General features: G+C 35.6%; 1 protein-coding gene across 1 annotated transcript; it reads left to right on the top strand.

The window, feature by feature from the left end:
- The first annotated feature begins 3315 nt into the window (after positions 1-3315).
- LOC110459511 (dynactin subunit 5-like) lies at positions 3316-11623 on the top strand. Its single transcript, XM_021511811.1, has 6 exons — positions 3316-3456; positions 6755-6823; positions 7645-7763; positions 7959-8070; positions 8621-8723; positions 9363-11623. Exons 1-6 carry the CDS (start codon positions 3409-3411, stop codon positions 9473-9475), a joined length of 564 nt encoding a protein of 187 aa, XP_021367486.1. The 5' UTR covers positions 3316-3408; the 3' UTR covers positions 9476-11623.
- The last annotated feature ends 1144 nt before the right edge of the window (positions 11624-12767 follow it).

The following is a 12767-nucleotide window of genomic DNA, read 5'->3' as shown; positions in this document are numbered from 1 at the left end:
GCAGACGACATCAACGTGGCAATCAAAGGTTAAAGGGATGCAACTCGTGTAATAAAATAGCCATAAAATTACACAATATTTAATTAATTTGATCACTAAACTTCGAATCACTTCACATGTCAGTCTATATACCAGCACTTACTAATAGCCAGAGGTAGACTGTCATGATCGAATTTAAGTAAAAATATATAATATCATGAGAAGTCATTTCCTCGAAAAGTCAAAATGTTTGACTATTTATATCAAAAGGTAGGGTCAACGCCTATGGAGATTTAACATATTAGCGTCGGCCCCCGCTTGGAATTTCAAAACAAGATAAATCCAAAAAGGTATGGGTATATGAAGCTTAAATCAGGAACAGTTAGTTTAAGAATTCCTTTTATGATAAATGGGACCTCATTGACTTGCACCCGTGTGGGTGTTAAAAGTGCGGTAATACAATTCTTCCTAAAGCATTTAAATGACATAATTACTATAAAATTATATCATCATCGTGTGCAACATATCCCAACTGTTATTTTGAAACCGAATATTACAATATTTCAAGAAAGAATTTTTCATTTTATCGAAGTTTTAAGCAGAAATGTATGTGAAATTTCAGTACTAATGTGAAAATTTCATTTTTTGACACGTTAATTTATATAGTTCTAAAACTAGTCTATTTTTCATACTAGCTTAAAAGTTGGCTACCAATAATATCTTTTAACATCAGAAATTTCAAAAATATTGACAACCGGTAAATTTGTCTTATAACACTCTTGATTCAAAAAAAGATAAATATAGCTTTCATTCCACTTTTCCTTTAACTTGTGTTTTTTTAATGACCAAAGTTCCTGGGGTCTTGATATTTGGCAAGTAGGTTGTTCATGTGAATGAATTTAAGTTTTGTAAACGTTGATGACCTTGACCTTCATTCAAGGTCACACAAATCAAATGTGCTGAATTATGAATTTTCTGTATGGGGAGTCAGACAAGGATACCCTTTCTTGGTTTATTTGTTTAGAGTTAATGATATGAAATAATGTAATATTCCTTCATATTTTGTTTAATCAATGGGCAATAGGCAAAACAAAATGATAACTAGAGCTGAAAGTCAAAGACTAACTAAAAACCCCGCTCCTATATAAACCAAAACTGTAAGCTAAAGGCTAGCTTTTTAAAGGCATAGCATTGCAAAGCAATCCAACCCCCAGTAATTATTTAAACATATATGTCACTGACATGCTTCCTCTACTCCCTCCCCATGCCAAAACATACTTCCATACCAAATCCTGTTAGCCCCCATGCACCAGTTTTGCTGAAATCGTCCAAGTAGTTAAAGAAGAGTTGTCAAGACAAAGATTTCATAACTCTTTAAAAAGGGTCGAAATGAAAAAATACTACCCTGATGCACGTACCCTGATGCACGACACCAGGGGGGTACTTACCATATCTGTAAACATTCATAGAAATTGGCCCAGTAGTTTATGAGGCAGACAAAGGGTTTTTTTTTCAACAAAAGGGTCATAACTCCTTTTTAAGGGGTTGGAATGAAAACATCCTACTTTGATGCACAATGTCAGGGGGCAGTTACCATATCTGTAAACTTCCGTGGAAATTGGCTCCATAGTTTTAGAGGAGTTGTGAGGACAAGTAGTTTTCAACAAAGGGCCATTACTCCGTACAAAAGGGTCAGATTGAAAAAGTAATACCTGGATGCACACCATCAGGTAGTAGTTATCATATCTGAAAACTTTCGTTGAAATTGTTCCATTACTTTAGAAGGATTTGTCCGGACAAACTTTTTCTACGGACAGACAAGCTGATTCCTGTATATTAACTTCGTTGCGAGGGGTATAATAAAGTGTATAATAGTTTTACTATTAAGATTATTAATTATTTCTTTTCTGAAATACTTTCTTAAAAGTGTAGTTAATGAAGAGAAAGAGTGTCTAATGCAGTTATGTATTAAAAAGGTAATACCGCACATATTGCATATATGGTTATCATTCCAGCCAAAGCTGTTGTGAATAAATCCATACACAATTCATTCGTGCTATCTGTGACGTCAGTCTGTTTATGTATGTATCTTTATTTATCGACTCTTGTGTCCAATCAATTGTCGGAAACATAAGATAATAAGTGGTTAATTGTATTCTGAAATGCGGTGATCAAAAAGAAATAATCACAATAAAGGATGCAAGACGCATAATAATGGTAATTATGGCAGTAACTAGTATTAATTTCATTCAGTGCATATTACTCAATAAATGTGCATTTATCCCAAAGAAAAATCATTTTAAAAGTACTTAAATTGAATGTATAAGAAACATTGTGTCTATATTGCAAAATATATCGATAAAGAACATAATTATAGGAAAGACCACGGAATTAGATTATCTAAGTTCGTGTGCTATCTAAGTCCGTGAAAAGACGGACTAAATTCTCCGAAAATCTGTATCTAAAGGAGCGACGGTGAACCGGTACTGCGATGTGATTTCTCAGTCCAATAAAATAGCAACATTTACGTTACGTTCCCCGAAAGCTGGTTTTCAATTTGAAAGTCGCAAACAACGTGTTTGAAAAGAAACAAGGAACAAATATAATTGGTTGAAAACGACTCCGACTAACTATAACGTGTCAACATATGGTGTTGTGGCCGAAAAACATGTCAGCACCGTATCAGGTTGAGTTTGACCATGTCTCCTACATTTGCTGTGTCGGTAATATATATAGCGACACATCTGAGTAAGCTATCATTGTTTCACATTCCTAACATATCTTACAGTGATAAGTATGTGACGAAAGGAACCCGACCTTGTTATAATCAAGTCACCAGTCGTCGTACAGCGACAGTTTAGAGATTCTGCGTAAATACAAATAATTTCCATCGATTTTTGTATTTTGAAGTTGATGANCCGGTTGAAACGGTTGAACCGGTTGAACCTGTAAAGAAAACGACAGGTACAGATTTGGACCGAGGCTGACCTCAGGAAAATTTGGTACGTGTAGATTGAGGGGTCCAGACGTACCTGGCCGAAACTAAACTGCTGAATATTGCTAGTTTGCGTTATTTCTTTCTAAAACAATGTCAAGTCACATGTAGTTTTTAAGATACGTTATGTAATTTAGTGGACGCGTGAGAGAAGGGCATAATATTCTTGATACATTGTTTTTTATTCTCCGAAACTGTGCATTTTTAGCTCTGCTTATAGAACGGTCCAAGTGTGTTCGTTTATCGTGGAAAATTTCTGCGCCACACGTACCGTTTCAACCGGTAACGCGAATGTAGCCTTGGTAACTCGGCTACCCTGTTTGGTGCCTCAACTTTAAGGGAAGTAATTATGATTGCACTTCCGGTAATATGGAATGACGAGGATTCAGGCTGATATTTACATCTTCTGCAGCTGATACAACAAGACTTCCAGCATGGAGTTTCAAGATCAGTTTTACACTAACGGAGAATATATTGAAACGGTAAACAACTGAAGTAAAAAAAAGAAATATGTTTGTGGGATTATATTTCACAGAGTAAGCGAGATGTTGCATACTGAATTGTCAATAACTGAAAAAGTTATAAGTCAAAGCACAGGGACACGGTTCAATTTATATCTGAGGCCTCATTGTTTACAATAAACGGTTCAATTTATCAATTTATATCCGAGGTCTCCTTTTTTTCCATACATAATAACGTTAATATGTATGGTAAACAAGGAGGCCTCAGATATAAATTGATAAATTTAACCGTGCCCCTGTGGTCTAAGATCTGTATCTGTATGGATACTCGGGTCACCCTAATGAGTGTCCTCCGAGTAATGAGTGTCCTCAGAGTGTCCTCGGAGGTTTTTGCGCGCCCGCGAGTTCGTTATAAGATTTATTTCACTTATTTCTTCTGATTCCTAAATATTGTTCATACTCTGCTAGATCCCCAAACTGGTATAGTTGCAGCGGGGAGAGAGTGCGCTAGGATTGTATAGTTGCGCTGATCGAGGTTCGAGGGATGCTTTAAACTCCTCGACACTTCCACAGTATGGCTTGCACATGCACTAACTAGCCCTTCAGTCAGTCGTGAAAAGGGGGAAGTTGTAATTTTAGCAGTGGGTAATGAAACCGTGATTACAGGATTTTTAATCCCGGGTGATGAACCTGGCTGCCCGATGCTGGAATTTTCTGTAGGGAGTTAATGTTACCCTGCTGGTAGGGGTCCCACACAATTGCTCCATATTCCATTATGGGCTTTACTAGGGAAGTGTACACTGTCCACTTACTCTGCTATGGGCAACTTCTCAGATTCCTCCTCAGAAAGCCCATGGTGGAGTTGGCCTTTTTGGTAATTTTCCCAATATGGGTTCCCCATTTAAGGTCGCTGGAGATGGTGATACCTAGGTATGGGGTAGAGTACTTGTCAACCTGCTGAAGAATGGTATTGTTGACACTGTAGCATACGCTCAACAGGTTGCATTTGCAGGCATTAAACTTCATCCCCCAGTTCCTGGCCCAAGCAGCTTGGAGTGGGGCACAGTGTCAAATGCTTTTGAAAAGTCCAACACAACACAGTCCACCTGCTTGTTGGCATCAAGTGACTTGAGTCCATGGTCAGGACAAGTTGAGACTCACATGAGTATCCACTCCAGAATCCATGGTTGAGACGTCCTTTGAGGATCTTGTTCCTCTCAAGGTGACTCATAAGGTGTTGACAGATGATGTGCTGCAGTAGTTTGCAGGACACACAGGTTAGGGAGATGGGTCTGTAGATCTCTGCTAGGTGTCTTATTACCTTTCTTGAACACACTAGAGATGTTTGCAGATAGCCAGTCCTTTGGTAGTTTGCCGATGCAGAGCGAGTACTTGAAGAGGATGCTTAGGCCTGGGATGATGTTGTCTGCACATGTCTTAAGGACTGTGTTAGGGATGGCATCCGGGCCACAGGATTTGGAGGTCTTCAAGTTTCTCAGAGGCTTGAATACTCCTATACTGTTAACCTTTATATCCTGGAATGGGTGGTGTATGTTGACGTTTGGGAGCTGTAGATTATCACTGTTGCTTGGTGTTGGTTAAATAAACACAGAGCGGTACTGTTGCAACAGGATGTTGGCTTTCTGGAGACTGTCGCTTGTTAGAGAGCCTGTCTCCTTCAGGGGCGATATGTCGAGGCTGTCCTGCTGTCAGGATTTAATATATCGCCAGAATGGTTTGGTATTTTTGGAAGCCAGTCCATCCTGGATTGTGTGGTTGATGAAGTCCCACTCAGCTTTACGGAAGGCTCTTTTACACTCACCTTGGTGATGATGGTAGTTTTTCAACTTGTTGTGCTTTTTGACTTGTCAATATAGGGTCTGTTTCCGTCACAGCATCTTACGCAACTTTCTGGACATCCATAGTACTGATGGTCTAGTGCTCGCCATCTTGGAGGGGATGTTTGTCTCCATGGTGTTGGTGATACCATTCTTGAATGTGACCCATAATTCGTCAATACTGGTGTATCTCGTAGCCATGTCTATGATTGTTGCTTAAGTTTCATCACAATCTTTCTTGACGTCATCTCAATTTGCTTGGGAGAATTTGAAGATCTTTCTTCTATGGTGTTTGTTATAGACTGGTCTTATGTCCATGTCGGTTACGATAGCCTCATGGTCAGATATACCTGGAATGGATACTGATGATTTTACAAGGGTTCAATTTGACATAAATACAAGGTCAAGCATGCTCTGCTCACATGTTGGAGAATTGTGGACTTGTGTTAGGTATGGTGAGGTGGTATCTATGAGTGACTGCTGGATGACACGGTCTTGGGGCACCAGAGTTCACACTCGGTTTCGGTGAGTCAAAGATCATGAAAAGGGACTTCTCCAGTTCCTGTATGTCTTAACAGTTTCTTTGGGGCATGTAGAAGTTACCTATATACATGTCCTTGTTATGGGGTAACTTAAGTTTAATCCATTCAGCTTCACAGTCTGTGACCAGAGAGCATTCCTCAACAGAGACAAGGTTGGTCCTAACAAGAGTTAAGACCCCTCCTCCAAGGGTGCTTTTGTCATTTCTGTATTGAACATAGCCATCTGGGAAGACTTCATGGACGATTATGTTGGTACCTATCCTGATGTGTAGGGCGGGGTTATATAACACATTTTTATGGTTTTGAATAAACTTTATGTAAACCCCTTAAACGTTTAATGTTAATCACTTCACATCGGGATAGTTTCAACCATACAGTAATCAGTTCACGTTTGAAGTGTCACTGCATCAACAACCAAATTTGATTTAACGCTATAAGTTCCACAGACACATGTTTTGTTTAGGATGGATTACATAACACAACTCATGTAATTCATTTGAATTTAAAGTTGAATCGTCTACACGGTACCTATCTGTTCCAGTGCAATCTGTCGATTCATTTTCCTACAGTATATATAGCTATAAATACCTATAGTAGTTGTATCGACATATACTATGTAGTATTTGCATGTATGTATCTGAAACAGCTGTTTTTAATTTTTTTCTTGCTTTAAAACCTATTACTCAAGTCCGAATAGCTATATGTTTATCCATCAGGTCTAATGATATTGCCCTATCCATAAACAACACCCCTTTTTATACGAAAAATTCATTTTTTTCTCTGGGAGATCGGGTCAAAAATATATTTTGGGCTAAAAGGATAGTCACTAATTCTTTTTATATTGTTAAGTAGACCTGCAAAGCAATGGCATTTGTAATCAATTGAAAAAAAACACCACTTAAAAGTACTATTACTTTAATCAATGTTTCTTATTGACAGGCATCTGGAAACAAGGTCAGCCGACAATCAGTTCTTTGTGGAAGTCAGAACATTGTTATTAATGGAAAGGTAAAATCACTAAGCCAACAATTAGTTCATGTTTTGTACAAGTTTGGTAATTGTTATAAGATGTTAATACATTTTTAAAATTTGAAATGTTTTTTCTTACTACATGTATAACAGGTTCAATTCTTTGATGTTCTCTAATAGGACAACAATTATTTTAGATAATGTTAAAGAAAAACTGTTAGCTTAAGAGGTTTTGGCATCCCTCAGCAGGTATTGAATTATTAAAATACTGGAATAAGGAAATATTTTGTGTAAATAGGGGAGATGATCATGCTCTAAATGAACATGGGATAAGTTGATTTGCTTTAATATTGAAACGATATCTTATTTCAGAAAGATTTCAACTGAATTTTGATGTTTGATATCACGACCAGAGAAATGATCAAGTATATATCATAAAAGTGGAAAGTGTGTCCACTCCATTACGAATTCCCTTGACCCATAGTAGGGTACTTTGCTTTTTGTTTCTAATAACTTCTGAACAATAATTACATTATAACTTAAATGACCATTAATGCCTTACGGCCTCATTTTACTTATACCTTTACTGGTTAAGTGTTGGGCAGCCCCATCCACATTCATAGGTTTGTGGTGCTAAGGCACTTCTATTTGCACTTTCAGATTTATGTACAATACATGCACTGATACCAACACAACAGGTTTAGTATAATTGTCCACAAATATCAGGTATTTACTTAGTAACTGGTATACATTCTAAAGATAGATTATTTATTATAAATGGGGATAATATTTTAACACAATGGTACAATCTGTTAGTTGGTAATTTAAAGCATATCAATTTTTACTTGACTATTTTTCAGACCATTATCATGACAGACTGTGTGATACGTGGCGACTTGGCTAATGTGAGAATTGGACGGCATTGTGTTATCAGTAGAAAAGCTGTTATTCGTCCTCCATTTAAGAAATTTAGTAAAGGGTAAGTTTTCTTGAATATTATTCGTTGACTATTTGACATTTCAGATGTACTTGCGAAGGAAAATATATATACATGGACATTTAAAACTATTTACCGCTATATATATATATATTAATACAAGTACTGAGATAGGAATATAAAGATTTATGTTTGAAAATTTGTAATTATGACTGGTACATGTTTCTTGTTTTCCAGTGTTGCCTTCTTCCCACTTCATATCGGAGACCATGTGTTTATTGATGAGGATTCTATAGTAAATGCTGCACAAGTGGGATCATATGTACACATAGGCAAGAACTGTGTAATAGTAAGTCAAAAACATACATTCTTCTACTTCCATTCTCAGGTACTATTTATTTGATCTGTACTGTAAGTATTTATTCAACATATTTTCAAAAGGGAAGTCAGTGTAGAACTTGACGTTCCCATTTAATTTGTTCATTGATGTGTAACTAATTGTAACAGATTTTTGTCCCATTTCATTTTTCTGAAATTGAAGGAGAAGGGAAATACTTACAGAATGCTACATGCACAGGTCCATTCAGAATTTTGAAGCTTGGTTTAAATCAGAGTTCTGAGTACTGGACTCAAAAACGTTTAGCTTTGACAGTTGTATCTTATTTTGAAAATATCTTCTATAATTTAATTGGTACTCGAGCAAATTTACAGATTCTTATCGAAAACTTGTAAAATATTGAATATTTAGATTTGTTTTTCCTTACTTTATTGTTTGCTACATCTTTGTCCCGTTTAATACAATGTACATTGTATTGCCTAACAATAGCACCACTTTTTCACTTCCTGTTAAGGAGATATTTAATTATAAACCCTGTCATATCTTTGCAATTTTTCAACAGGGTAGAAGATGTGTGTTAAAAGATTGCTGTGCCATTGCTGACAACACTGTGTTACCCCCGGAGACTGTGGTACCTCCCTTCACAGTCTTCTCAGGATCACCAGGTAGGTTCCAAATATAGTCAGACTCTTTTATGTAAGTTGAAGGAACCGAATACAATTAAGAGATGTCTGGTTAGTGAAGATAACTGAGTTTGGCAGCTGGGTGCTTTGAATGTTCCATCAATGTAATGTACAGAGTGACTGAAATATTGTTGCTATGTTTATTACATAAAACTGACTTCATCAAGATAGTCATATCCTAAAGTATACAGTTGTATATGTTCATTTATATGACTATCATTTGTGAAAACAAAGCTTACAGACTCAGCAAAGTATTATGCCTTTTTATTTTGTGTGGAAAAGATGACAGAACTATATGAGAGAATTTGTTACGAAACAACAAATACCTACATATGATATATTACACACAGCTATTCAGCAATGAGGGACAGAGTTTACGAAATCTACGAAAGATCAGCCATCATATTTACTACAGTTTCAAAGGATGTATATGTTCACTTATATCTCTCCTTCAAAATACTTTCTGTTGTCACTATAGTCACATAACACTTACCAACAGCAAAGGATAATGCTATGATATTATATAAGTAGTGGTTATTTTTTTCATGTTTTTTTAAAGAGTAATAACTTTATATGTATTTGAGCTAAGTAAATTTAAAGTGGAAATGTATTTTTATCCAGGCCAATTTACAGCAGAGTTACCAGAGTGTACACAAGACCTTATGTTGGACGTAACCATGAACTATTACCAGCATTTCAAAGCTACGGCAGGAGTGAAAGAAAAAAAGAAATGATTCATTGATAAATAGGAAGAGGAAGGGAATATTCATGTTTGTGCTGCCATGTGTTATGTTGAAGATGACTTGTGTGGAATGTGGATGATTGGACAGAATATTCGGTGACCAAATAGAACACCCTTGGAATACAGACCATTCTCATCTACAGTGCTTACAATTTATGTTCTCGTGTAAATATCATTTCCTTTGAAAGTAAATAGGATATTTATTAATTTTTTGACAAGAAATTCTTCTGTAAGTATAGCTGTTCTAGTCATCGAAACATCACACATAAACACTTCACTTATTGTGCTATACAAACCATTACACAATTCACACTTACCAGCCTGAAGGAAATGTTTAGGAATACACAAACAGACATTTTAATAGATGAACTTGATTTCATTATGGTGTATATAATGAGTGCTATAGTATAAGTATGCAATAAGATATTGATAAGATTTGAGTTGATTACAGTAACAGGGATACTGATAACACACTGTCAGAAAATGGACTGTTTCTAAAATAACATGAATAAGGCATTTTTCTTTGCATGTAAATGCATTGATGCATTTCTGGAAATACCATTCTTTATGGTATGAACAACAATGTTATAATGACAAATTTATGTGTGGATAAGGGGAAGGACAAAAAAGAAAAGATTGCCTATCTAAACATAATTAATATAGGCATTACTCAATTTATGGCATACGTTGAAAACACCTTTAAACTATTAAAAGAAGAAGCATTATAGCAATGTTATTCAAATACACAATACTAACATGCGGTAATGGCCTTGTGTTGATAAATTGTTAAATTTATCTGTTATTTGTGTTTACAATGATGGATTCTTGAAGATATATTTATACAGATTTTGTTAAAATAGAGTCAATAAAATAGTGCAGTTTTAGAAAAAAATCCATAAAATTGATTACAGTTAGAGGATTTACCTCCCTTTTGACACATCTTTTAGATACAAGTAATTTCAAGATAATCTCAATTTCTAGAGAAACACTTGTGAGTTCTTTCTTTCTATTTGGTGAAGGTTTTGGCATTGAAATAAGCTTGGACAGTTGGTATAAGGACATTTTTTGAACACTGCTTTTGCTCTGATTAGTATATTCACATTAAATTGTTTTTAATAGAGGCAAAATGTTGTAAATGGAAGAAATCTAATGTGTTTCATCAATCGCTGAGAAGGGTTTATATTTTTAAAGTGCAATATTGTTTAAACTTTCTGTTCTGAAGAAATAAATTGTTACGCGAGTGTATTTACATGGCTTTATTGTCTAATGACTGATAGTGATGTGTAACATTGATATACATAGGTTGATTTTAAACCTCAAAATATTGGATTTTGCTTCCTCAAATCTCTATGTAGCAGATAATTTGACACCTCTGTAAAACCAATGTATGATAACTTCAGATCTATCCCTCATAATGATTCAAGTGGTCCCCAGTTAAGTTCAGACTCAACAATTTATTTTTCTAAATCCTAACTACGAAGTGCATAAAAGCAAACTGTTTGAGTTCAAAATGTTAGTACCATATTGACTGATGTTTGAAACATCATTTCAAAGTATGTGTGACGTCTTAAAAGTGTCATTTTGATCAGCAGAATAATCTATTATCAACCACTTAAAAAAGTGGTAACTGACATCACCTCATGAAATAAACATTTATTAGATAAACTTGTTGTGAAGCTTTTGCATACAGCTTTAATCATTAACATATACCTTTGATATACCATACTTTTCCCCCACTCCAAACCAGTGGTTTTGATAAATATATGCATTATGTAGAAAATGTACTGTGTATATTTAGTTACTGTCATGTTCATAATATCATTACCTAATTATCGGGTAAGAGGACGGAGTAAAAGAGTCAAGTAATATGTAGGTATGGGGATACTCTCAAGTATAGGATTTAGACTCGGAACCTTGGCAACGGCCTAGTTCTGACCCAAAGTCTACTCTTTTGGGTAGAATTTCTATTTCCCCCATACCCTCACATGACAGACTGATTCGGATCTTCTTATAGCGATTGTCCTGTTGGGGGACCTTGGTCATAGTAAAGGGGGGTGATACACTGCCAATAAAACCATGTATGTCCATCATGTATCACTATAAACATAGTAAGCTTATATGTAATAAATTATTGATTATACAGGTTGTGTATATGTTTTTTACCAGACCATCACCTGATGATTGACTGTAAACTTTTGTTTGTCCGGCAATCTCCTCCTACATTTTCCGACCGATCTCTTTGAAACTTGGTATAAATTATAATCATGATATGAAGTTGTGTCTCCTTTAAAAGAATTTTGATTCGACAATTTTTGCAAAAGTTATTGCCCTTTGTTCATTTCAGTATTTGATTTTTTGTCCGGAGATTTTCTCCTGCATTTTTTATAGCATGTCAGCTAACCACTCTTAGAATGATGCAAATCTTATTTCAATGTAAGAAAGTATATACCACTATATGGCATTCAACGGCGTATATTGTTCCGCCCGCAGTACTCTTGTTGTTGATGGCTCAGCGTCTGTCCTTTTATCATTCTTTCATTGTCTGTCTGTCCACTTTCTCCTTCGTTTTTTTTTTTTACTGCTATTACCCTTTTACCCTTGAATTACCCACTGAACATGATAAAACTTGATAAGCAGGGTCCCCCTGTTCCATTGTTGTTCATGGCCAATTTCATATCGATCTGAAAAGCAAAATGGCCACCAGGAAGCCATCCTGGATTTTGAATGTGAAGTTTGTTACTGCTGTTTTTCAGGAACTAATCTCTGCGTTGTCAAAACATGACATACCTACCTGATCCTCCTAGTCTTTAGTTGTGCTTGCTTCAAATTAATTAATTCAGAGGATATTTGAAAATCCAAATATTCTTACCGGCCATCTTGGAATATGTAAAAATGTTGCATATTAATAATAATAAAATAATATACAACATTTATATAGTGCCCTATATAATTTGTAAAATTTCTCTAAAGCGCTTTATAACATATGGATGATATAAATAGTTATAATTGTGAAACAAAAACAATGGCTTACAATCTTTCTTATACATTTAAGCAAGCAATGTGCACATAATTGAACAAATAAAAGTTGGTATTTACATGACGTCTTTGCAGAGACCCTAAAAATACAGACGTGAAGAGGTGAGTTTTGATGTTCCTCTTGAATTTGGCCAGGGTATTTGACTTTCTAATAGCAGATGGTAAGCTATTCCACAACGTGGCCGAAACCCTCCCAAACCACTGGTTTCCAGGGGTCACAGTACGAGATTTTGGGACACACAACAATG

The sequence above is a fragment of the Mizuhopecten yessoensis genome, unplaced genomic scaffold (genome assembly GCF_002113885.1).
Source record: "Mizuhopecten yessoensis strain PY_sf001 unplaced genomic scaffold, ASM211388v2 scaffold10089, whole genome shotgun sequence".
NCBI lineage: Eukaryota > Metazoa > Mollusca > Bivalvia > Pectinida > Pectinidae > Mizuhopecten > Mizuhopecten yessoensis.
This window is presented reverse-complemented; position numbering and strand designations above follow the sequence as displayed.